The sequence below is a fragment of the Dermacentor variabilis genome, chromosome 1 (assembly GCF_050947875.1).
Source record: "Dermacentor variabilis isolate Ectoservices chromosome 1, ASM5094787v1, whole genome shotgun sequence".
In the NCBI taxonomy this organism is placed as follows: domain Eukaryota; kingdom Metazoa; phylum Arthropoda; class Arachnida; order Ixodida; family Ixodidae; genus Dermacentor; species Dermacentor variabilis.
Genome location: NC_134568.1, coordinates 229,703,104 through 229,725,927, shown reverse-complemented (window position 1 = coordinate 229,725,927; position 22,824 = coordinate 229,703,104). Strand labels below are relative to the sequence as shown.

Here is a 22,824-nt window from a genome sequence, read left to right as displayed (position 1 = left end):
TTATGTTACATTAATGGGGTGGGTGGGTAGTTTTTTGTCTTCTTTACTGTGGTATTCTAGCTTAGCATTTAAGTACATGCCTGTGCAACATGTCTATAAATATGGGCTAGTTTGTGGCTGGTTGCAGGGCAATCCTTGGAAGTAAAACCATCTGTTTAGACTTGCAAAGCCATTTACCACATAGACTCGTATAAGTGCAACACTTTTATTTCACAATTTTGATGAGGTGTGGCCCTTACACGGGACCGCACCTTTTGGTCAAAATCATGCCGGCGTGGCTAGCGACTTTTGCACACCCTGAATCTTGTGCACTCCCTGGCTCTCGTGATCTAATAGCGGCACGCAGAAGTATGCAGCATGCAAAAATTCGCCAATGCACACGGGTGGCATCAGAACACCGAGAATGATTCCTTCTCCATTGGAATTGTTTTTCCAAATCCTGGGCTGCCAAGTTGAGGGTGTGGCCCTTACACGAGTCTAGGCAGTATATGTTGTGAGAGCCTGAAAAACAGGACGATGATCAGTTGATATCAAGCAAGAGGACATAGCCAGTGACAGGCAGATCTTCCACTATCAACATCACTCTGAATGAAGACACATGCTTTTTTTCTTTTCTAGTGCTGTAATATTCCCTTGACATTGTTCCAAGGCATCAGCAGCTAGTGGTAATCTCTGTTCTTCATCATGAGTAATGCTTACTTACCACTCTTTGCTCATACTCCTCCCTATACCCCCACAAAGACTGTTTTAACGCTACGGTGATAGAGGAGCACATTCAACGATAGAGGAGCACAGTCCATGATTATGTTGTGCTCGCCATTCACATGTGATAGCAGCCTAGGACAAGGACCAGTTCTGGTGTGACAATTTTTTATTAGTGCTTTTTACATTGTTTACATGGTGTCTTGCACATGGCAGAAGACGAACTGTTAGGAGTCTCAGAACAGCATTACATAGGTCTGAAAGTTGGTTTAAAGGCATTAAAAATTTTAGCTGCTATTTATCTACTCTATATCGTATTTAGGTGTCTTCTAGATACTCACAAGGGACATTTCATTTACCTTTCTCGATTTCAATTAACAGTCTTGGGCCAAACCATCTCAATCTTGCGAGTTTTGGTTACAGTGTCCACAAGGCTCTAAATAGAGAAGTAGATGTTTTCTTGTTTATTGTGCTTAATATTATGGTGGTGCATTATCTCAAAAGGAGCTGTCTTCATTCACCTTCTTAACACTGCCACTCACTGCATGACTTCTGAAAATGTTTAAGGGAGATACCCTAAAATAGGCACCGAAAAATGAATTACCTACTACTTTTGTATGCTTTGCAAATGCATGAAACGGCTTGTTGTGTTCATGCAACTGTTGTGGCTATCTGCAGGGTTTACCTGGCTGACCTAAATAATGCACTGGTCTACTCTTTGCGCCAAGAGGTGGCTGGCCATGAGCATCTCAATCGCACTGAACTTGCCGCTCTGGTGCACTTTGTTGATGTTTTGGTTAAGGTGCGTACCAGCTGTGGATGGCTTTGCCTAGCTTTAAGAATGCTTATGGTCTGTTGGGTACCTCGTGTCAGAAAGGGGCCAATGTAGACGAAAGGTAACATATTGTTTTCCTCCACACCTCGCTATTCATCATGCTAGGGAGGAAAAGAGAGTGCAGTTCAGAAAAAAAAAGAAAACTATGGTTTATAGATCCACATCAGGGTTCTCCCCACAGTGGGCAGCAGTGGAAATGCCGCCCACTGCTCTGGTTTACTGCTCACTGCACTGGGTTTACCACTCAGTGCTCCGGTTGATTACAATTCTTTTTTCGCAATCTTCAGGTGTTCCTTTATCACTTGGCGAAATATAGCTAAGAAAGAAAAGTGGCCTAAACATTGACAAAATTGCACTTTCCTAGTGCGCTGTTGGCAAAAATTGGGTAAAAGATTGGGTGTCAGGAGGTGCCATTGCACCGTGGAGCACGCAACTTTCCGTTCACACAACGCCGTCATTTTGGAACCATCGTAAAGAGGGGAAATCTAACCTTCAAGTAGCCATAGTGCCATATTTCGCTGTGCAGAAATAAAGTAAAAGGATTGAACGAAAAATGAAAAAAGTAGCGTCGCTGCTGACACGTGGTCACAGGAAGTGCAGCTATTGAATGACGTAGATTTCAATCGCCGGTACGTGTTTTGCGATATTTTGACAGCGGTGAGCTGTGCGTTTGTTTGTCCTGACAAAGTTTGGTGATTGCGGTAGGATACGTCGCTGGCTCACATTAGCTTCATTAATGCATCCAAAATGCAAAATTGTTGAACTTACACTTCAATTCAAATTGGCAGAATGGTCATATTGGAAAAAATATAGAGAGCGAGAGGCTTAGTCGCATGTGTACTCCGCCCTGGTCACAAAATGTCCACCCTTCGAAATTTTCTGGGCAGAATCCTGATCCGGATAAATGTTTTAGCTTGTTTTGGCACTGAAACATTTGTATATAATCATCTTTTTTTTTCTTCTACACTTGTCACAAAAAATGTCAGTCTTTTCCCTAATTTGGATTTTGAAATCTGGCAGCATTGAGAATGCAGCTTGTATTTGAAATAAATATTACAGCTAATGCCTCTTGTAGTAAATCTTGCCTCTATGTACCATCGGCATAAACTGAAACACCAACAGGAAATAACTGATCAGAACATCTCTTACACATAAATACATAGAAGTGTGATATGCGATCGCTCTGTATCTGGTTCTTCAGCATGGAGTAGCCCCAAGTGTACATTTTGAGGTCTCAAATAAGCCACTGCTATGAGTGCATGTGAAGCTGGAAATGGAACAGCACATTAGAATAGTGTCGGAATAATTAGGGATACACAGGCAATCTTTTACCAGTAAGCAAAAAGCTTTTAATGCATTGCTTGCCCCCTCTCTCACTGTCTTCTTGACTCTAAAAGCAAAATTGTGTGCTGTTGTTGCTACAGATGCAATGATTTATGGCCATAGCTCTTAATTTTGCCTGTTGGATATGTGCATTGTGCCCACCTGCAATGCCATGTTGGCGGGCTGCGATATGAAGCAACTGTGTCCCATTAGAATTTTAATCTCTGCTATTCTATTGGCACGTAAGTTTTAACAAGCTCACACTTTAAGGGGGTCATGTTATGGTTGTCCAACTACTATTCTCAGTTAATCATTGCAACTGAGTGTAAAGGGGCCAATATGATTTTATGCACAAAAGAAACTAGGCTCCAAGTGCACATTTTAATGCAAAATTTGAATTTCGAATCACTGACAGCGACCAGAATTTTGGCATGGTTTGTGTGATACCAACAAGTATGGGGCCTCCGCTGTGTCGTCTGCTCCAAAACATTTTGAAACAATGTATGCATCGTGCCAGACATTAGCTCTGCACGCTCTGGCATCCAATGGGGCACGAAAGGTATCACCGTTGCATTGTGCCTTGTATTCTTTCACTCGTACGATAAAAGCAGCAGAAACCAGACTATGCCTGTAGGAACTATCTTCGGCTGACCGCTGAAATGCACATGCAAAAACGAAACCACACATATACCGCATGCATAGACCACACAGAACGCACTTCATTCTGTCACCCACCTGTGGCCAAACTGCTGTACGTTTCAACTGCAATATAAAAAACTTAAATACAAATTTTCAATCGCACCGAATGCGCTCAAATTATGCCAGCTTACTGTTGGATGCGTGTGATTTAACAGACAATTCTTAATTCAGGCTTGAAAAATGCGGTGTTGTGGCCCCTTTAAGACAAGGATGAAAGAAAGACACACAACCATTCATTCTTATCTTAAAGTGTACATTTGTTAAAACCTGCAAGTAATGAAGAATTAATCCTGCAACACATTTTTTTGAAGCTTATTGGCATGGAATATGGTATAAAGCTGCTGTCTGTGATCGACACATGAAACTGATAGTGTGCGCCCCAGTTGCCTGGAGCATTGAAAAGCAGCCAGGATTGGGATAGATGAGCTCTACTTGCGGAAAGTAATTTTCACTTAGGATTGGGAAGACTTGACTCAGCTCATCTCAGATATGGAAGGGCTGCTTATTTGAATAGATCAGGTGCATATGTAGGGCAGCTGTTTATTTCTTTGTTTCATATGTTTTAAATGCATAACCGAAATGTAGGTTGTGAATTAACCTAGAAATAACTTTTAAGACTTAACAACTGTGTAAACAAAAACTGAAAATGCACGTAATGATTAGAGAATTACAGTAGAACCTCGTTCATATGTTCTGAAAAAAAGAAAAACGTCTTAACTGGGAAAATGTACGATCCGAAATCGCTAAAAAATTTGGCAGACTCAACTGTAGTTGACATCTATTCAGCGAAGTATTGCTCGAATCGTTGAAGCACAAGACTGTGATCTGCGCCAAGTCAGTGAGGCCCGAGCAGCCCAAAACGCACATTGTCATTTTTGCAGCTTCAGCAAGCTTATGTTTGCCTCCTCAAGTTCGGCCTGGGTCCACAGCTCCTTTGAGAGGGGGTATTTTGGCAGGAAGTTTTAACGTGCCCACTTGGCACAGCGAATCATTGCAGCAGGAGATGCTGAATTGGAGCATCGAGCTGGTGGGGCTCCAACCCGAGATGCACATTGTCACTTTCCTATTGCATAGTGTGCTTTCTAAAATGGCAGGCAGAAACCAAAACGAAATCCAAAACGAAATTGACTTGGTGGGCGACAACAGATGATGCCACCAGAGCTAACCATGATGCCTACAGCAGGGAATGGCGGTGCGTTTGGGTCATCGCCTAATAAAAGCGTGCAGAACTTCCAACAACACTATACCCCACGCAATATTAAACAGATGAATAAAGTCGCAGTTTCGCTTGAAAGGCAAAGCATCGATTGCGATAGCAAATTAGTAGAGGTGTGTGAATATCAAAATTTTAGAATATTAACCGAATACGAATACTTAGCATCAAATACCGAATTGAATATTGAATAATGATATGCAAGTGCATTTATTAGCAAGTTGCTTTAATTTAACATGCTGGAACATTGCAATTATATTGTCACTGGTAAAAAAATTAACCTAGTAAGCCATTATACTAAAAAATTGTGTATTTGGCTTATGTTAGCTCTGGAAAATTGAGTAATTTCCGCTAGTTGTCTGTTCTCGCCAACCTGTGCCTTATTATACCCCATCAATTTCCCATAAACTCAGAACCATTTGACCATGTACCAGCCTTCACTCATCGCATTTGCTGTCAATCAATAAGCTCAGGACTCGGTGGTGCGACCTGCACAACTTGAACATCCAGTGGCTAAGCTTTGTTTACAGGTGAAATTTTGCCAGCAGCATGAGATTATCGCGAAATTCATAAAAAAAATCTGACACATTTTCTTAGATTATATAGAAATAAACGCTAAGAATCATGTTTGCTCCTGCACAGCCAGCAATATATTCGATTTGCTTCGAATGTTTGTATTCAGTTGAATATTCAAAAATTTTCGAATACCTAGTTTTTGAATCAAACACTTAACATTAGAAATGTAATATTCAGTAGTATTCGAAATTTTGAATATTTGCACACCCCAACAAATTAGTTACAGCTATATGAAGTAAGGATAGTAGTTTTATCGGCAGTATAAACTTGTAAGCATTCGCTTACTAACTAAATTAATAAGCATCCCATCATGCACACACAAGCAAACATGAACACATCTCATTCGATGACCGCGGATACTCACTGTCGAAACGCTGGAGTGAGGAAGCGCGGCAGCAGCAGTGAGCGAATCGACCTTCGTGCTGTCTCTCGCTTCAATATACAATGCACATGAAGCTATCAGTACTGTGTCCCTGTCACAGATCGCTTTCAAAATAGGGCCTGTGTGTCCTTGCGTGGCCGTGCCATCCGCAGCAGCCGCTGGAGTAAAATGCCCCCCCCCCCCCCCCCTGGTGCCTTGTGTGCGACAGAAGACGATGCACTTCCTCCCCACTTTCCTCCCTTGCGTGAACGAGATCGAACCACCACCATCGGCTCACTCTCGCACATACAGCATACGACATACGTTGATGATATTGTTGCCCTTGGACTTCAAATGGAACGTCACGGTGACAACAGAAATGTTCCTGGAGTTTCCATGTAATTGCTATCGCAATAAAAAAACTGAATTGTGGGGTTGTGGTATCAGGACGTCATAATGCACCAATCTCCTAACTACCAAAACTGAAGCTGGTTCATAGCATCAAGTAATATTGTATTAAGTTATCTAGGATGGGGGGGGGGGGGGGCTCTTATGCATGCCAGTGTTTTTTCTGAGGGCTTGAACCTTCACTTAACACAAAAAAGGTTTTGAATACATAATTTCAGTGCTTATTTAATAACTTGCTTGCCTTAACCCTTGAAGAGAAGTGAACACGAACATAACTTCTGTGACTGTGGCATCAGTATTTTCCAGGAGGCGACCCGACAAAGGTGGCATTGCAAAACTTGCACACCTTTGTGGCATCAGCTGGAACAGATTCCTTACGGGGAGAACAGCTCTCGGCTTTTCTTGACAAGCAGGTGAGAGCACAGAGAAATGCCTGCCAGTGCATTTTTCAGGTGTTAGAGAAATTCCGCTGAATGAATTCTTCACAAACAGAAGTAGGAGGAGTTAATAATAATAATAATATTTGGGGTTTTACGTGCCAAAACCACTTTCTGATTATGAGGCACGCCGTAGTGGAGGACTCCGGAAATTTTGACCACCTGGGGTTCTTTAACGTGCACCTAAATCTAAGCACACGGGTGTTTTCGCATTTCACCCCCATCGAAATGCGGCCGCCGTGGCCGGGATTCGATCCCGCGACCTCGTGCTCGGCAGCCCAACACCATAGCCACTGAGCAACCACGGCGGGTGTAGGAGGAGTTGTGAGGGCTTGTAGTGTTGTGTAGAAACTGAAAAGCTTCATTTTCAGTGGCATCAGCCAGCAGTCCTCAACATTTTGAGTCATAAGGAGCCTCACTAGCTTTCAAACTATGCTTTGAAATGTTTCTGTTCTTGCCTCTTTAGGCATGCAAATTAAAGCAGTATAGATGCATGACCACTCAACATACGTCTACCCCGAATTAAGTAAAATTGTTATACAGAATGCAGAATACAAGTTAGTGCAAGAGGGTGCATCTGCTTGCCTTCGAGCAAAATCAGTTTCTGGCACATAAACACATTGGATTGGTCTGAAATTGTATAGTACACATGAAGCTAATTTGGTGCTCATGTTTTTTTGTTAGATTAGAGCTGAAAATGCTTTTCTGTAATATGTGGTGCTAAAACAAAGTGCCATGTGTGCCACTGCAATTGTAATTTATCTATTTATCTATTTTGTTTTACTTTTCCCCTTCAGGAACTGTGTACATAATTGTATACACTGAGATAATATCAAAAGAAAGAGCAGTGGACAAAATAATTGTAATTAAAATGTGTCACATACATATCAAAACGCTTCTGATTGAACCAGACTTCAAAGTTTGAATAATATGTGTAAACGTTTTGGGTAAAACAAGTTGTGCAGTAGATGGCTGGACGTTTGCGCTCAGCATTAGTAAGTCGTCAGGTAACTGATTCACTTCTTTCATTGTTTCTCGCAATGTTTTACGCCAGCCATATTTTTCGAGTGGCTGGATAGGTTCCTTACAAGTATGCTAGACGTGAAACAGTTACATTTCTCATATCTGTCATTCAAGTAGAGAGCTTTTGCATGAAGTATACAGTTTAAGAATATGACAACGCCCACTGAAGAATGGGAAACATTAAATTCGTTATCCAGCTGTTCAATTTTCATGATGGTGAAGATGCAAGAAATGTAATGAAACTAAATTTTCATGGGACAGAATTATTTTGCGCCTGAAGGAGTTCTACTGTGGACTACCATTTTGTCCTACGAGGAGGGGCCAAAAAAAGCACTAAATCAATGGCTGCATTAAAACATTACAATGCGCTTTAACACTAAACACGGAAGAAATACCAAGTTTTCTCACAACACTAAAGCAAAAATCTCCTGTGGTAATAAATTCTCCTTTGTCACTGTTCTGGGGAAAAAAGCTTTAACAAGTGCGAATGAGTGATCATGTTTATTTAGCTTCTTCTTGCTGTAACTGATTTAACACAATGGAGTACAACAGTTATTCCTTAAGTGAAGTTTATCTAAAAATATTAAGCGGGCTCAATTTCCTTCATGTTTCTAACAAGGGAATGTTGTTGCATCAGTAAGATAGGGGAGTCTTGTCTTTGATACTTGCTAATTAGGTATGTATCCTATGACTTTTTGTTTACATCCCTAGGTGCATAATAGCATTTTTCAGTAAAAGGGTCCCATATGACTGCTGCATATTCAAACTGAAACCAAAGAAAAGCATTATGAGCCAGAGTTGTTATGCTGGCAGAAAGGTCTTTTCATTTCCTTTTAAGAACAACAATTTATGAAGCGCTTTAGTACAGATACAGTGGAACCTCGTTTTTACGATTCCGTTTCATACAATTTCCTAGCTTCTACATTCGTGATCGAGTTAGCAAAAAGTGACCTAACATTGTTACGCTTCTTTTTCACCAGTTAATATGAAAAACGATTTTTTTACACCAATGTTCAATATATTGAAAAACTGTGATGGTATGATACATTTTCCGACTGTTAGTTCCCATGCAAATGGACATGCCAGAGGTGGAAGTGGTTAATTGGTCCAAAGGCCTCACCGCCATGTTGATGTGCCCACCTGCTTTACCAACTGCCATGTTTCATTGATGGCCCAATTGGTGTGAATTTGTTCCACGGCTGGAATATGGTAGCTAAACTGAAAGCATAGTTACGTGGGGTGTAAAATACACCCAACAGTTCGTTACTAATCATTTCCAGCACCCACCAGCACACATAGTTGCCCCATTAAGCTGGGACCAGCAAACATTTTAGAGTTCTCTTAACCAGCCCTTCCTTTCGTTTTATGTATTTACTTATTTGGTACTGTCGGTCAACTCGGGACCAAGATAGGAGTAGAAACATACAATCGACTCACAGGTAACATGGCAACAAATCAATAAGTAATAAACATATAATCAATAACTATTACTTAGATCTTATGATGGCAGTAAATAATCCATAATGCCGTTAGAACAAATATATTAAATATACATACAAAATATAAACATATATATTACTCACAGTAGACATGGCAACAAATCAGTAGGCAAAGGAACATGCAAACTATGCCCGCTTATTTAGGTGCAGTTAAACCTCTATAGTGAAGTTCAATATAACTAAATTCTCGATATAACGAAGTATTTAACTTTTCATAACCTCTTGTCCATAGAACACCATGTATTTAGAACCTCAATATAACGAAGTGCATTTGTATGCAATTTCAATATAATGAAATTTTGCTTGTGCAGCAAAAGAAAGCCAAGACAATAAATGAAACTTCCGCAGATGCAGCTGGTCAAATGATTGAATTACAAGCAGCTGCTTGCAAACGCACCTCTCAAATCGCAAGCGGCGTGACAAGAGCAACTACCGATGTGTAGCCGCTTCATGTTCTGTATAAAGTCCAAGTGCAATAAGATCCTATGCGCCCCGCGCACATTGTGTATAGATGCGAGTGAAAATGGTGCGAGGGTGAGAAAGATAGATGGTGACTTCACGTATGAGGGCCGCTTCCCCGCTGGAGCGAAGGGAAAGAGGGGGAGGGGAGCGAGCTCGCGGTAGTGCGATCAAGTGCGTGGCTGCATGTGGCTTAGCGTGGCTGCATGTGGCTATAAGTGCGGCTGAGCGCGTACGCAGCCGCACACCCTGAATGCCGTCGAGTCAGCGTGGCATCATGCAAGCTGTCTTCCCGCAGCACATTTAGTATTGAGAGTTGCGTAATCTCGAGTTTCGGTGACCCGTTGAAGCCAGAGGCAGACAAAGCATTCAGTCTCCACTGCAGGCGCTTTTCATGATAGTGCCGTCCCATTGTGGGCGACGCTATCAGCTGCGGGGGAAGACTGCACGTGGAAACGTGGCTGGCTTCGCTTAATTCGTACCGCCTATGTGAAGATATCGTCGACGTGGCATGAAACCGTATCATTTGTCGCCGACTCCCAAATTTATCAAAATTGTTTTCTCATTCAAATGTACTTTCTTCGATTGCCGGATAATTTGAAAAATTCTTTGGCCCCTTACCGTGTGAGAAAAATCGATTGGCAACTGTATATATTTGCATAAAAGGTCGAATTCCAATACAATGAAATTGCGTTATAACGAAGCAAATTGCCGATTTTACCTACTTTGTTATATCGATGTTTAACTGTACTACGAACACAATTATTACTCAATGACATATTTAAACTATCTCCATAAAAAGGCACCAGTAATACTATGGTGTAGATACAGATAGATATCTAATTACTACGTAAATAATTACTGAATAATTAAGTTAGAATAATCAGGAACCAAGGAGAAGAACGCATGCTTGTCCGCCGCCATGACAACGTGCTCTGGAAATTTATTCCTGTCACATGCTTATCTGAGAAAAAAATATTACCTAAAGCAGTCTTTTGAAAATCTGTGTTCCTTTACACATTTGCAATGTTTATTCCGTTTAATTCTTGATCTCGATTTGCTTATATATTTTGTTTGTCGGTGAACATTAAATTAACTGTTTTGTAAAAGAGGTTCAACTGTTTCTGCTTTCTTCGTGATTCTAGCAATGGCAGACTTGCTGTGATATAAAGCAGGGATAGGATACCAAAATGTGTTGACTGTAAGCCCAGTACACAAACCGAAGAGCATGCCGCTGTACAATTTCTAATTTTGATATAAGCGTTTTGGAGTGCAGATCCCATGCCTCACAGGTGTACTCCAGTATGGGTACACCTGTGAGGCATGGAACGTGGCGTGCATAAGCGTCCGCCTTATATACCCTAATCTTTAGTTTGCTTTACCTATTATGTTGTCTATATGCATTGTCGAGTACAGGTTAATTGCAATGGTAACTCCTAAGTACTTATACTCGGTTATTTGCTGTATATTTCATGTCCATTCAGTGCGCAAGTTTAGCAGCTTTAAGTGCACGCCTGCGAGGCATTGTGTGGTACCAACCGTTGAAAGTGTCAGTCTTGGAGGCCAAGCATAATTACTGCACATGCAAATCTTTGCTGTGGTGTCACGAAGCTGGATAGTGCCTAATAAAAATAGAATTCTTGACCTGTTTTACCACCATGTTAGCAAGACATGTTCGAGCTGTACCAACATTTTTTTCTCACTTTCAGTGCTACATGTCATTGGTTTGCATTACTGTGAAGGAGTCTTTGCTCTGAGTGTAAAATTTGGACATGACAGTTTTAATCATCTAAACAAATTTTGAATTTGTTTACTTCTTTGTTCCTGGTGTTCTGAAAAATGAAAACAGGATGTTCTTTATAAGTACTCTAGCTTTTTTCTTCTTTAAATTCTGAACATCTTTAGCCTGAAGTCAAACTGGGGAGGCCTCAAGTTTCAAAACACACACACAATTGTGCAGTAACTACTGTTCTGCAAACTGCGCACACACACACACACAGCGCAATGGTGCTGACAGTGTGGGTTAGTTGGTTGTAGTTGTTCTCTGGCAAAGCTCTGAAAAGCTTGCTTTCCTAATCCGTGCATTAACCCTGGTTGGCCACTTCTCTCGCTTTCACTTGACTTGGTGGGGTCTCAAGCATGCACCCCGCTGTCAGCTGACGTTAGCCGTGCACCATGCACCATCTCTCATACAATTGCGCAACCACAGATGCCGTACGTGCTACACAGGAAAGCCAAATTCCAGGAGACATGGAAGCCGTGTGGGGAAAATTAGATCAGACTCTCGCGTCCCCATAACTTTGAGATTGGGGGCACACAACCTCAGGCAATCTCAGAGGCCCCAGCTTACGTAGTTGGTTGGCACCATGTGCCTTGTCCTGTCAGAGCTGTGAGCCATAGCTCTTATAACTGAAAGGAGCGGGAAGGATTTCCAGTAGCGTGTGTGCACTGCTCTCTGTGCGTCATCACTGGCAGATGCGGGACATGTAGGCCTAGGCAGCCGCCTGGACACCTCAAGATTTCAAGTGTTTACCTGTTTGTTCTTCGCACTAAGTGGAACCCACTGCTTGTAGTTTCGATTATTCTGGTGCTGTATTTGAGTTGAGAATCTGATATTTGATTAATATGAATATTTTATTGATTATGGCAAAATGTGTGCCGTTACCAAAGGAACTGAAGTTTTTTTTTTTTTTTTTTTTTTGCTGATTTACATGTTGCTCAGTTGAATTGATTTTCAAATAGTGCTGCATGTGCTCAAGAAATAAGACATTTGGCACCACTTCCTTTTTTTTTTTATATCCCGGCCATGGCGGCCTCATTTCGATGGGGGCGAAATGCGAAAACACCCGTGTACTTAGATTTAGGCGCACATTAAAGATCCCCAGGTGGTCAAAATTTCCAGAGTCCTCCACTATGGCGTGCCTCATAATCAGAAAGTGGTTTTGGCACGTAAAACTCCATAATTTAAAGTTTTTCTTTTTTTTCATGTTCTCTTTCCTATACTGATAAGCAGAAAAGTATTTTATATTCGATTTGATAGTATTTTATGGACAGATTTTATAATAGTCATATTTAGTTCGATTAGAATTTTTTTTTATGTGCACACCCCTAATGCGTATCCTTCATATAACAATACTTTACAGGTGGGCCTGCCAGTCATGGGGCCCTATGAAGGCTGTCTAGGCAGCCAGCCACGCTTACGTGGTTATCCCTGTGCTCTGTGGATGCTTTTCCACAGCCTGACTGTTAGTGCCTACCTCAAGTCTGGAGGTAGAGTGTCTGCATTACTTTCTTGCAAATATAGTTTAATATGCTGTGATAACTTGCACTGCTATTGCCAAAGGCTGTTAAGCAGCCTGTGAAATAAAGGTTGAGTTGCCATGGTAATTGATAAAACTTAATTTCTTAAGCGTGATGCATGTTAAAGCATATTAGCAAGCTGCCCATCTAACGTTTTCTCCATTGATGTCTAGAGAAAATCCGTTTACATTCAGTATATTACCATTTTACAGTCTTAAAAGGGAACAAAATCCCAGATATGTGCTCATCTAAGTGTTTACGGTGTCCTAAATGGTGAATAGCTGTATTACACTATGTATAGTACTATTGCCACTTTGCATGGCAGAATATACTGGGCATGCTGGTATACGAGAAACGTTCCGAAAGTAAGTTACATCATTTTTTGACAGAGAAGATGGTACACCGGGTAAAACAAACAATCGCTGTAAGAATCCATGCCTGTTGCTGGTTCAACGACGGAAGGAGCCTGGGAAGTCCACACAGCCTAACATAAGCTCAGAACCACATCCGCCCCAGGGGAGGATAACATCACGAACAAAGCTCTTCGAAACCTTGATGACAGATCAATACAGGTGATAACCCAACTCTAACTCACACTGGGCCACAGGAGCCCTACCACCACAGTGGACCCATGCAAAGATAACCTTTATTCCCAAGCCAGGCAAGCAGCTAAATCTAAAAAAACTACTTCCGATTTCACTCACTTCATGTCTAGGTAAGCTCTTCGAACATGTCATACTAGAAAGACTCCAACAGCATATGCACGCACATAATCTCTTCCTTCACACAATGATTGGCTTCCGCGGGCATCTATCCACGCAAGATGTCATGCTTCAGCTCTCTAAAGAAGTCCTGCACCCCCGGACTGCGGTTCTTACTGTGGGAGAACTGACAACAGAGAAGCTCCAACTGGGTAGCAGAGGCACACCGGAAAGGGTCAGTGCTCTCGCCACTCCTCTTCAACCTTACTCTCATTCCCATGGCCATAGACCTGGCAAATATTCCCAACCTATCGCACTCCCTGTATGCAGATGGTGTTACCTTGTGAACCACTACAGGCAGTATAGGCGACATGGAGGCGACCTTACAAGCAGGGGCCGATGTGGTGGTGGAGCGGGCTACGGCAATAGGCCTCGCGTGCTCCTCCACCAAGTCGGAACTTCTTGTTCTCCACCCCCCACAAGAGTCGCACAGGCCCAGCTCCACCCCCCCAGCATCCATATTCACATGAGGACGTACTCCATTCCAGAGGTCACGCAGCTACGAGTGCTTGGCATGGTCGTACAGAACAACGGCAGACACACGGTGACCATGAACAAAATCACCACCACAGTACATCACACTATGCGCCTGATTAAACGGATAGCCAATAGACACAATGGGATGAGAGAGCATGACTTGAGAAAGTTAGTGCAGGCCTTTGCCATAAGCAGAGTAGTATACTCGCTCCCATACCTACATCTCAACCGGGTGGAAACGGAAAAAGTGGATGCCCTTATACATCAAGCGTATAAGACAGCACTTAACCTCCCCAGGCACACGCCAAATGAGTGCCTCCTTCGCATGGGGGTACATAACACATTTGATGAGCTCACGGAAGCCCATCGCACAGCCCAAATTGAGAGGCTGTCCTCTACCACTACAGGTCAACACATCCTGGACAAACTAGGACTAATCCCGACTTCCAAGGCCAATCGGACATGTCCCTTACCATCGGACATACAAAACTGCATCACTATTCTCCCCCTGCCTAAAAACATGCACCCCATGCATCACGAGGCACGCAGGCAGACCAGGGCAAAAGCCCTCTACAAACAACACCAGCACAACCACCTCACTGTGTGTGTCGGAGCCGTTAGCTACCCACAGAAACCAGCCTATGCCGTAAGTTTAGTGTCACATCAACTTGGTTACATTACAGCTGCTACAATACAGGCGCACACATCCATAGAGGCGGAGGAGGCTGCCATAGCGCTGGCCATTCCAACCACCGCTGCCGAGTTATCCTTAGCGACTCCAAAACTGCAATCCGCAACTACTCTAAAGGTCGAGTTCATGAACCGGCACGGAAAATTCTCAATCATAAGGCCCCTCTCAGACCAATTAAGCTCATCTGGGTGCCCGCGCACGCAGACCATCCAGGCATTGAGATGGCCTATTCTATCGCTCGAGTAGCTGTCAACCGAGCCACGCCGTCCGATGACCTGGATAACGCCAGAGACTTGGTAGAATATCATGAGGTCACCCTCCACTACCGCGAAATGCGGTTGAGATATCGTCCCCCACATAAATCCTTAACGAAATTCCAACAAACTACCTGGCGCCAGCTTCAGGCACAAACCTTCCTTTCTCCAGCTTTTCTCACCCTGGTTCATCCAGCCCTATATCGACAGGAATGTATGCTCTGCGGCGCACCTAGAGCCAACTTCCATGACATAATCTTCTTATGCCCTGAGCTCCAGCCGCCCTCTGAGTGGAAACTCACCGATGTCGAGGGATGGGAGAACGCGGTGTCCAGCTTCAACCCAGTCGACCAAATACAGCTGGTGGACTGGGCTCTGAGGGTCGCCGAGGGCCACAAACTCCCGGACACCTTACGTGCTCCTGAGCCCCCTCACAAGTTACGTTGTAAAAAGGCTCAAGTAATAAATGTTTACCACCACCACCTCAAAAACACTGCTTTGGTGGAGCAGTCTGTGCGACAATTCCTTGTATTGCAGGGCACCGAGTTTTACTAGAGTGGTTTGTTCAGAATGATTGCACGCTATGACAAATGTCTCAATGTTGGTGCCGACAAGTGGGAAAATAGTGTAAGGTGTATGGTTCATGATGCCATGGTGCATTTCTTTTTGGCAATAACATTTCCGTGTGAAAATAAATGCCAAAACTTGCTTTTGGAACGTCCCTCATACATACTGAATTGAATAATGTGAACAGATGACGAGGAACAGCACTTCGTCTTGTCTTGTCCGTCCTCGTCCTCTGTTCAAGCTGTTCAATTCAGTACCACATTAAAGCCATAAATGGGGACTGCAAGCCCTGATCCGTGCTCCTGTCAGTGCTTATAGCATTACAAATATTGAATATAGCTGTTTTACACTTTATATATTACCACTGTATAGTCATAAATGGGAGGAAAAAATCTCAAATTTGTGCTCATATCAGTGCTTGCAGCATTATAGATGGTGAATGGCTATGTTATCGCCCAACATAGTGCAGTTGTGAGTTGATATTGTGAATTCTTGTACATGACCTACCCAGTGCATGCACTTGTATTGTTGGAGCTAAAGGTGCAGTGTTCTAATGCTACAAAGGAGCACCGACACAAAAAACTAGCTTTTTTGCTTTATACAGTTAAACCTTGATATAATTAACTTCGATATAGTGAAATCCTCGGTATAATGAAGTATTGCTCTTTTTAAAAGTTCACATCCATTGTATATTATGTGTTTTTAACTTCAATAAAACAAAGCATATTTATCTGCAATTTCAATACAACAAAATTTCACTGCTCTCGCGAAGAAAGACCAGTAAATGACAGCTACTGCAGGTTCCAGCAGTCAGATTGCGCGCTGTGTGTTAGAAAGCAGCCTCCAAAACAGAGCAGCGTCTTCTCCGCAGTAGAAAATTTAGCTGGTTGTGGCTTCTGAGATGCACCGCCAGGTCTCAGAGGCCATAAGCTGGCAAGTGCAGTGTTGATCAGAGGCACTAGGGCATACACATATCAACGCATTGTATTGTGCACTCTATGCAGCGTAGTTCCATATTCCACGTGTGTCTTCCGTCAGCGCCAGATTTGGTGTCTCGGATGTTTCTGTTGTCTCCATCTCCAAGGTCAATACACCAATTCTTCCTGTCTCATGTAGCAAGTGATAAGCATAAGTAGCGGTAAAGGCGGTAGCACTAAACGTAACACCCTTTTGCTTGAGGACGAGGCTAGCATCTTGCAAGCAATCTTGGTTGATAAGAAAAAAGGATGTCGCCACTGGTTTCACAATATACACCACAGAGCTCGCTCTCCTTCAACTCGAACTCAAAAGAAGCTGTCCTCAACTTGCTGAAGAAAAGGACAAATTCCCAATGAAACCAAATGAAGCCAACAAATGCCTTTACTGGAAATGAAAGTGTTTTCTATGAATTTACTGCTCCTGCAACAAGTTTTGGATATAAGTAGCCTACCGATTATTCAGAGCTGCTTGCACTTATCTGTGGCACTGCTGCCTACTCCATAAAACCATGTAGGTGTTTGGTCATAAAATTGACTTACAACTATTGAGCCAATCTGTAACAGTGACTGAAATTTTTGATGCTATACCAGATCTTGCTTGATTTCTTGGACATGATGTGCGTGCCCTGTGGCAAAACAGGAAATATGGCAGCTGTGAACAAACTTGCGATAATTCAGGTTTTCGCCTTGCTTCCACAAAACTTTAAAGGAAACCTTTCTTGCAGAATCCTACAGGTTTTGGTGCTGCATTTATCGGGCCGTGTGGAGAGCGGCACTTCGGTTCGGTGAACATAACATTTGATGTCGTACAACTCTGGGCGACACCTTAGGTTATGTTGACAAGCCGCAGCGGTGGAATGGACACGAAAGTTTTGCTTACACCGATCTCCGCAGCGCGTTGAACTTGCAGTCCCTGTGACAGCGGCCATATGCCAGGTGTGACAGGGAGTGCATCGATGCGGCATCAAACTGTAAAAGTTGTTGGTGGCTCCCAAGTTCAACAAAATTGATTCCTTTTTTTTTGTGTTATTGAAATTAGTTTTTTTTCTGACTGCCTGATTATTCAGACGTTTTTTTATGGCTCCTTCCATATAAAAATGAATCGGTCAGAGTCTGCTCTGTGCAAAGGTCAAAGTTCAGTGTAGTGAAATTTCCATATAGTGAAATGAAGTGTCGATTTTACAGACTTCGTTATATCCAGGTTTAACTGTATACGGTAGCTGCTGACTTTGTAACCATGATATGGGACCTCAGTTCTTTCAATGTTTTGCCGCATGCTGACACATACTTCTGAAGTATGTACCCCCTTATGTAATACCCCGTAAGGGTCCTTTAAGGGTTAATAAATGATGATCGTGATGAGGTTGTACAAACTACCACATGCTTTTTACATGTAAAAGGGCGACACATGGCAATTATAAAGGTTGGGAAACACTTATATATACTAACATATCTGCCAACTCTTCAGAATTATCCGTAAAATGTACGAATTTTGAACAGTCTTACGATTTTACAAATCTTGCTTGAAATTTTACGGAAAACATTTTATTTGTGAAAAAAAAAGAACAGCATGAAAATGTAGTAAAACTACACCCTGGTACCTTGCGCCGCCACGAGAGGGCTATACGTATACATGGTATCATCATCAGCAGGTGCAAGGTTGTAGTGACTTCTGTTGTCTACTAGGGGGGTCACAAATCCATATCCAGAGCTCGATAGTGCCAATAGCGCCTCTAGCACCTCCCCAAACCTGTTGCCATGCTGTTGCCTTTGTTTGCGCGGGCACACAGGTTTGGACCAGTCAGCTTCAGTCACTGCAGTGTTGGCCTCGCCTTTTGTGTGACTAGCTGCCGCGTCAGACGCAGTGCGACTCCAGCCTGTAGCGGCTTCGCAGTGCAATGGTGGGCTCGAAGCCCCGACAGTACTTCCAAGTGTTTTTGATATCGCACATGGCAGAATTTCTGTGCTTTGTGCCATCGAAGAAAGGGGAAAAGTTCAGATTCTGCACCACATGTGCCTGTGATGTGAACATCTCACATGGCAGCAAGTCTGACATCAAAGTCCACATCGCTTCGAAAAAGCATCAGTTATACGTGCAAGCCGCGGACAGCCAGCCAAGCCTAGCAAGTTTTGTACGCAGCGACAACGGCCTCGATGTGATTTGTGCAGAATGCCTCTTCACGGGATTTTTAATTGAACACAACATCCCGCTGAGTGTCAGCGATCATGCCAGACCGCTTTTCCGGAAGATGTTCCCCAAGTGCGAAGAAGGGAAACGCTACGCCTGTGGACGAACAAAGATGACTTCAATTGTTCGGGAAATGGCCACCAACTTTGTTGACTCGTTTGCTGGATGCCCTAAAACAGCAAGTATTTTCGATCGCTGGTGTGCAGTAACAATACAAATACGCAGCTTTACCCTATTGTTGCGACTTATTTTGTTAAAGAAACGAGTAGAGTCGGAAGCCACCTTCTTTGCCTTAAGAAAATCCAAGTGGAAGCGACGGGTCACAAGATTGCAAATCTGGTTCTGGACGAGATGAAGTCTCAGAATTTGCCTGTTGGAAACCTGTTGGCTATGTGTTCAGACAATGCCAATGTCATGATTGGCAAGAAAAACAGTGTTTCTACTGTATTGAGAGAGGCTCAACCAGGTTTGATAGAGGTTGGTCGCCCGTGCCATCTCATCAACTTGGCCGCCCAAAAAGGAGCTTCACGTCTTCCAGTAAAAATTGATGAGGCTTTGGTTGACATTTTTTTTTTTTTACCTAGAGAAAAGCTCGAAATGAAAAGATCGACCTAAAGAGTTCCAAAAAATGCCAGACGCCGAGGTCAGAAAGATGTTGAAGCATTCGCCGACACGTTGGCTGTCGTTGGGAAAGTGTTTGAAGATGCTGCTCGACCAGTGCAAACCACTACTCAGCTTTTTTTTTATCTGAAACAAAGCAGTCAACAAGCAGAGCTTGTTTTTGGAGTCATACCAAATTCTGAAGACTTCTCACAAACCCCAAGAACCCTGCACTGACCCCAGAGTCTGCTACGCATCTTCACAAGACTGCTGCAGGCTTCGGGAAGAAAAGCACCGATGGCGATGAACTCTTGCTAAAGAGGGAAGGGGCTCGTTCTGGACCTCAAGCAAAAAAACTTAAACTTCATAACAAGGATTCTGGGGAAGCCAGCCACGTGACCCGTGAGGAGCACCTATTTTATTTGTGTTCATCATCATCATCATCATCATCATCATCCTATTTTATGTCCACTGCAGGACGAAGGCCTCTCCCCGCGATCTCCAATTATCCTTGTCCTGCACCAGCCGATTCCAACTAGTACCCGCAAATTTCCTCATTTCGTCGCACCACCTAGTCTTCTGTCGGCCTCTACTGCGCTTCCCTTCTCTTGGTACCCATTCTGTCACCCTAATGGTACAACGATTGTCTACTCTACGCATTACATGACCTGTCCAGTGCCATTTTTTTCTCTTCATGTCAATTAGAATGTCGTCTATACCCGTTTGCTCTCTGATCCAAACCGCTCTCCTTCTGTCTCTTAAATTTATGCCTAGCATTCTTCATTCCATCACTCTTTGCATGGTCCTTAACTTGTTCTCAAGCTTCTTTGTCAATATCCAAGTCTCTTCCCCATATGTCAGCACTAGTAAAATGCAGTGATTCTACACCTTCCTTTTCAATGATAACGGTAAGCTTCCAGTGAGGAGCTAACGATGTCTGTCGTATGCAATCTAACCCATTTTTATTCTTCTGTGAATTTCCTACTCATGGTCAAGGTTCCCTGTGATTAGTTGACCTAGGTAAACATACTCCTTCACACACTCTAGAGGCTGACTGGCGATCCTGAATTCTTGTTCCCTTGCCCGGTTGTTCATCATTATCTTTGTCTTCTGCATATTAATCTTCAGCCCCACTCTTACACTCTCTCTGTTAAGGTCCTCAATCATTTGTAACTCATCTGCAGTGTTGCTGAATAGAACAATGTCATCGGCAAACCGAAGGTTGCTGAGGTATTCGCCATCGATCCTTACTCCTAAACCTTTCCAGTTTAATAGCTTGAATATTTCTTCCAAGCATGCAGTGAATAGCATTGGAGAGATTGTGTCTCCTTGTCTGACTCTCTTTATAGGTATCTTCCTACTTTTCTTGTGTAGAATTAAGGTGGCTGTGGAATCTCTGTAGATATTTTCTAAGGTATTTACATGAGTGGTCTGTACTCCTTGACTACGCAATGCCTCTATGACTGTTGGTATCTCTACTGAATCAAATGCTTTTTCGTAATCTAGGAAAGCCGTATAGAGAGGGTTATTGTACTTTGCGGATTTCTCTATAACCAGATGAATGACATGGATGTGAACCCGCCGTGGTTGCTCAGTGGCTATGGTGTTGGGCTGCTGAGCACGAGGTCGTGGGATCGAATCCCGGCCACGGTGGCCGCATTTCGAGGGGGGCGAAATGCGAAAACACCCGTGTGCTTAGATTTAGGTGCACGTTAAAGAACCCCAGGTGGTCAAAATTTCCGGAGTCCTCCACTAAGGCGTGCCTCATAATCAGAAAGTGGTTTTGTCACGTAAAACCCCAAATATTATTATTATTACATGGATGTGATCCATTGTAGAGAATCCCTTCCTGAAGCCTGCCTGTTCCCTTGGTTGACTTAAGTCCAGTGTTGCCCTTATCCTATTGGAGATTATTTTGGTAAATATTTTATATAATACTGGGAGTAAGCTAATAGGCCTATAATTTTTCAGTTCTTTAATGTCTCCCTTTTCATGGATTAGTATAATGTTTGCATTCTTCCTGTTTTCTGGGACCCTTGCAGTCAATAGACATTTCGTATAGAGAGCCGCCAATTTTTCAAACATTATTTCTCTTCCATCTTTGATTAAATCGACTGCTATTCCATCTTCTCCTGCCGCTTTTCCCCGTTTCATGACTTGCAAGGCCCTTCTGACCTCATCTCTAGTTATAGGAAGAGTTTCTGTATCCTGTTCATTATCGTTCCGAATGAAGTTCTCTCGAGTCCTCTGAGTACTGTACAGGTCAGTATAGAATTCTTCCGCTGCATTCATTATAACTGCGAGATTGCTGGTGATATTGCCCAGCTTATCTTTCAGTGCATACATCTTGGTTTGTCCTATGCCAAGTTTCTTTCTCACTAATTTCAGGCTGCGCCCATTTTTTACGGCTTCCTCAGTCTTTGTCACGTTATAATATCGAATATCACTTATTTTCACCTTGTTGATCAGTTTTGACAGTTCCGCAAATTCTATCTTATCTCTTGAGTTGGACAGTTGTATGCTTTGTCGTTTCTTTATTAGGTCGTTCGTTATTTGGGAGAGCTTGCCTACTGGTTGCCTTGGTGCCTTGCTTCCCACATCAATTGCTGCCTCTGAAGTCAGCCTCGTTACGGTTTCATTCATTAGCTCTGTGTCATCATCATCGTCTCTCTGTTCTAAGACTGCAAATTTGTTTGTAAGTACCAGCCTAAATTTGTTTGCTTTTACCCTTACTGAATCTAAGTTGACCTGTTTCTTCTTGACCAATTTTACTCTTTCTCTCTTCAAATTGAGGTGAATCCTAGCGCTCACTAACCTATGATCACTGCACTTTACCTTACCTATCACTTCTACATCCTGCACTATGCTGGGATCGGAAGAAAGTATGAAATAAATTTCGTTCCTTTTTTTACCATTAGGGCTTTTCCAGGTCCACTTTCTGTTGCTACGCTTCCTGAAAAAGGTGTTCATTATTCTCAGCTTATTCCTTTCTGTGAATTCTACCAGTACCTCTCCTCTAGCATTCCTAGAATCAACACCGTGTTTGTCAATTGCCTGTCCACCCACCTGCTTTTTCCCCACTTTTGCATTGAAGTCGCCCATTACTACTGTATACCGAGTTTGCACTTTTCTCATCACTAATTCAACATCTTCATAAAACTGATCTACTTCCTCATCATCGTGGTTGGATGTTGGAGCATAGGCTTGTACTACCTTTAATCTATACTTCTTATTAAGTTTGATTACGACTACGGCTACCCTCTCATTAATGCTGTAGAATTTGTCAATGTTGCGTGCTATGTCCTTATGGATTAAGAATCCTACTCCATATTGCTTCTTATCAGGGAGACCTCTATACCAGAGGACATGGCTGTTATTCAGCAACGTATAAGCCTCACCAGTTCTTCTAATCTCACTAAGGCCGATGATATCTCAAACAATGTCTGATGGATCCTTGAACAGTACTGCTAAGCT

At 42.8% G+C, this 22,824-nt stretch overlaps 1 protein-coding gene across 1 annotated transcript in view; it reads left to right on the top strand.

The window, feature by feature from the left end:
• LOC142558382 (sulfhydryl oxidase 1-like) overlaps window positions 1–22,824 on the top strand; it is a 136,650-nt gene that overhangs the window by 40,791 nt on the left and 73,035 nt on the right. The window contains exons 7-9 of the mRNA XM_075670528.1: window positions 1,381–1,504; window positions 6,414–6,530; window positions 12,679–12,805. Of these exons, the coding sequence (XP_075526643.1) occupies window positions 1,381–1,504; window positions 6,414–6,530; window positions 12,679–12,805 (368 nt within the window). The remainder of the gene's footprint in view (window positions 1–1,380; window positions 1,505–6,413; window positions 6,531–12,678; window positions 12,806–22,824) is intronic.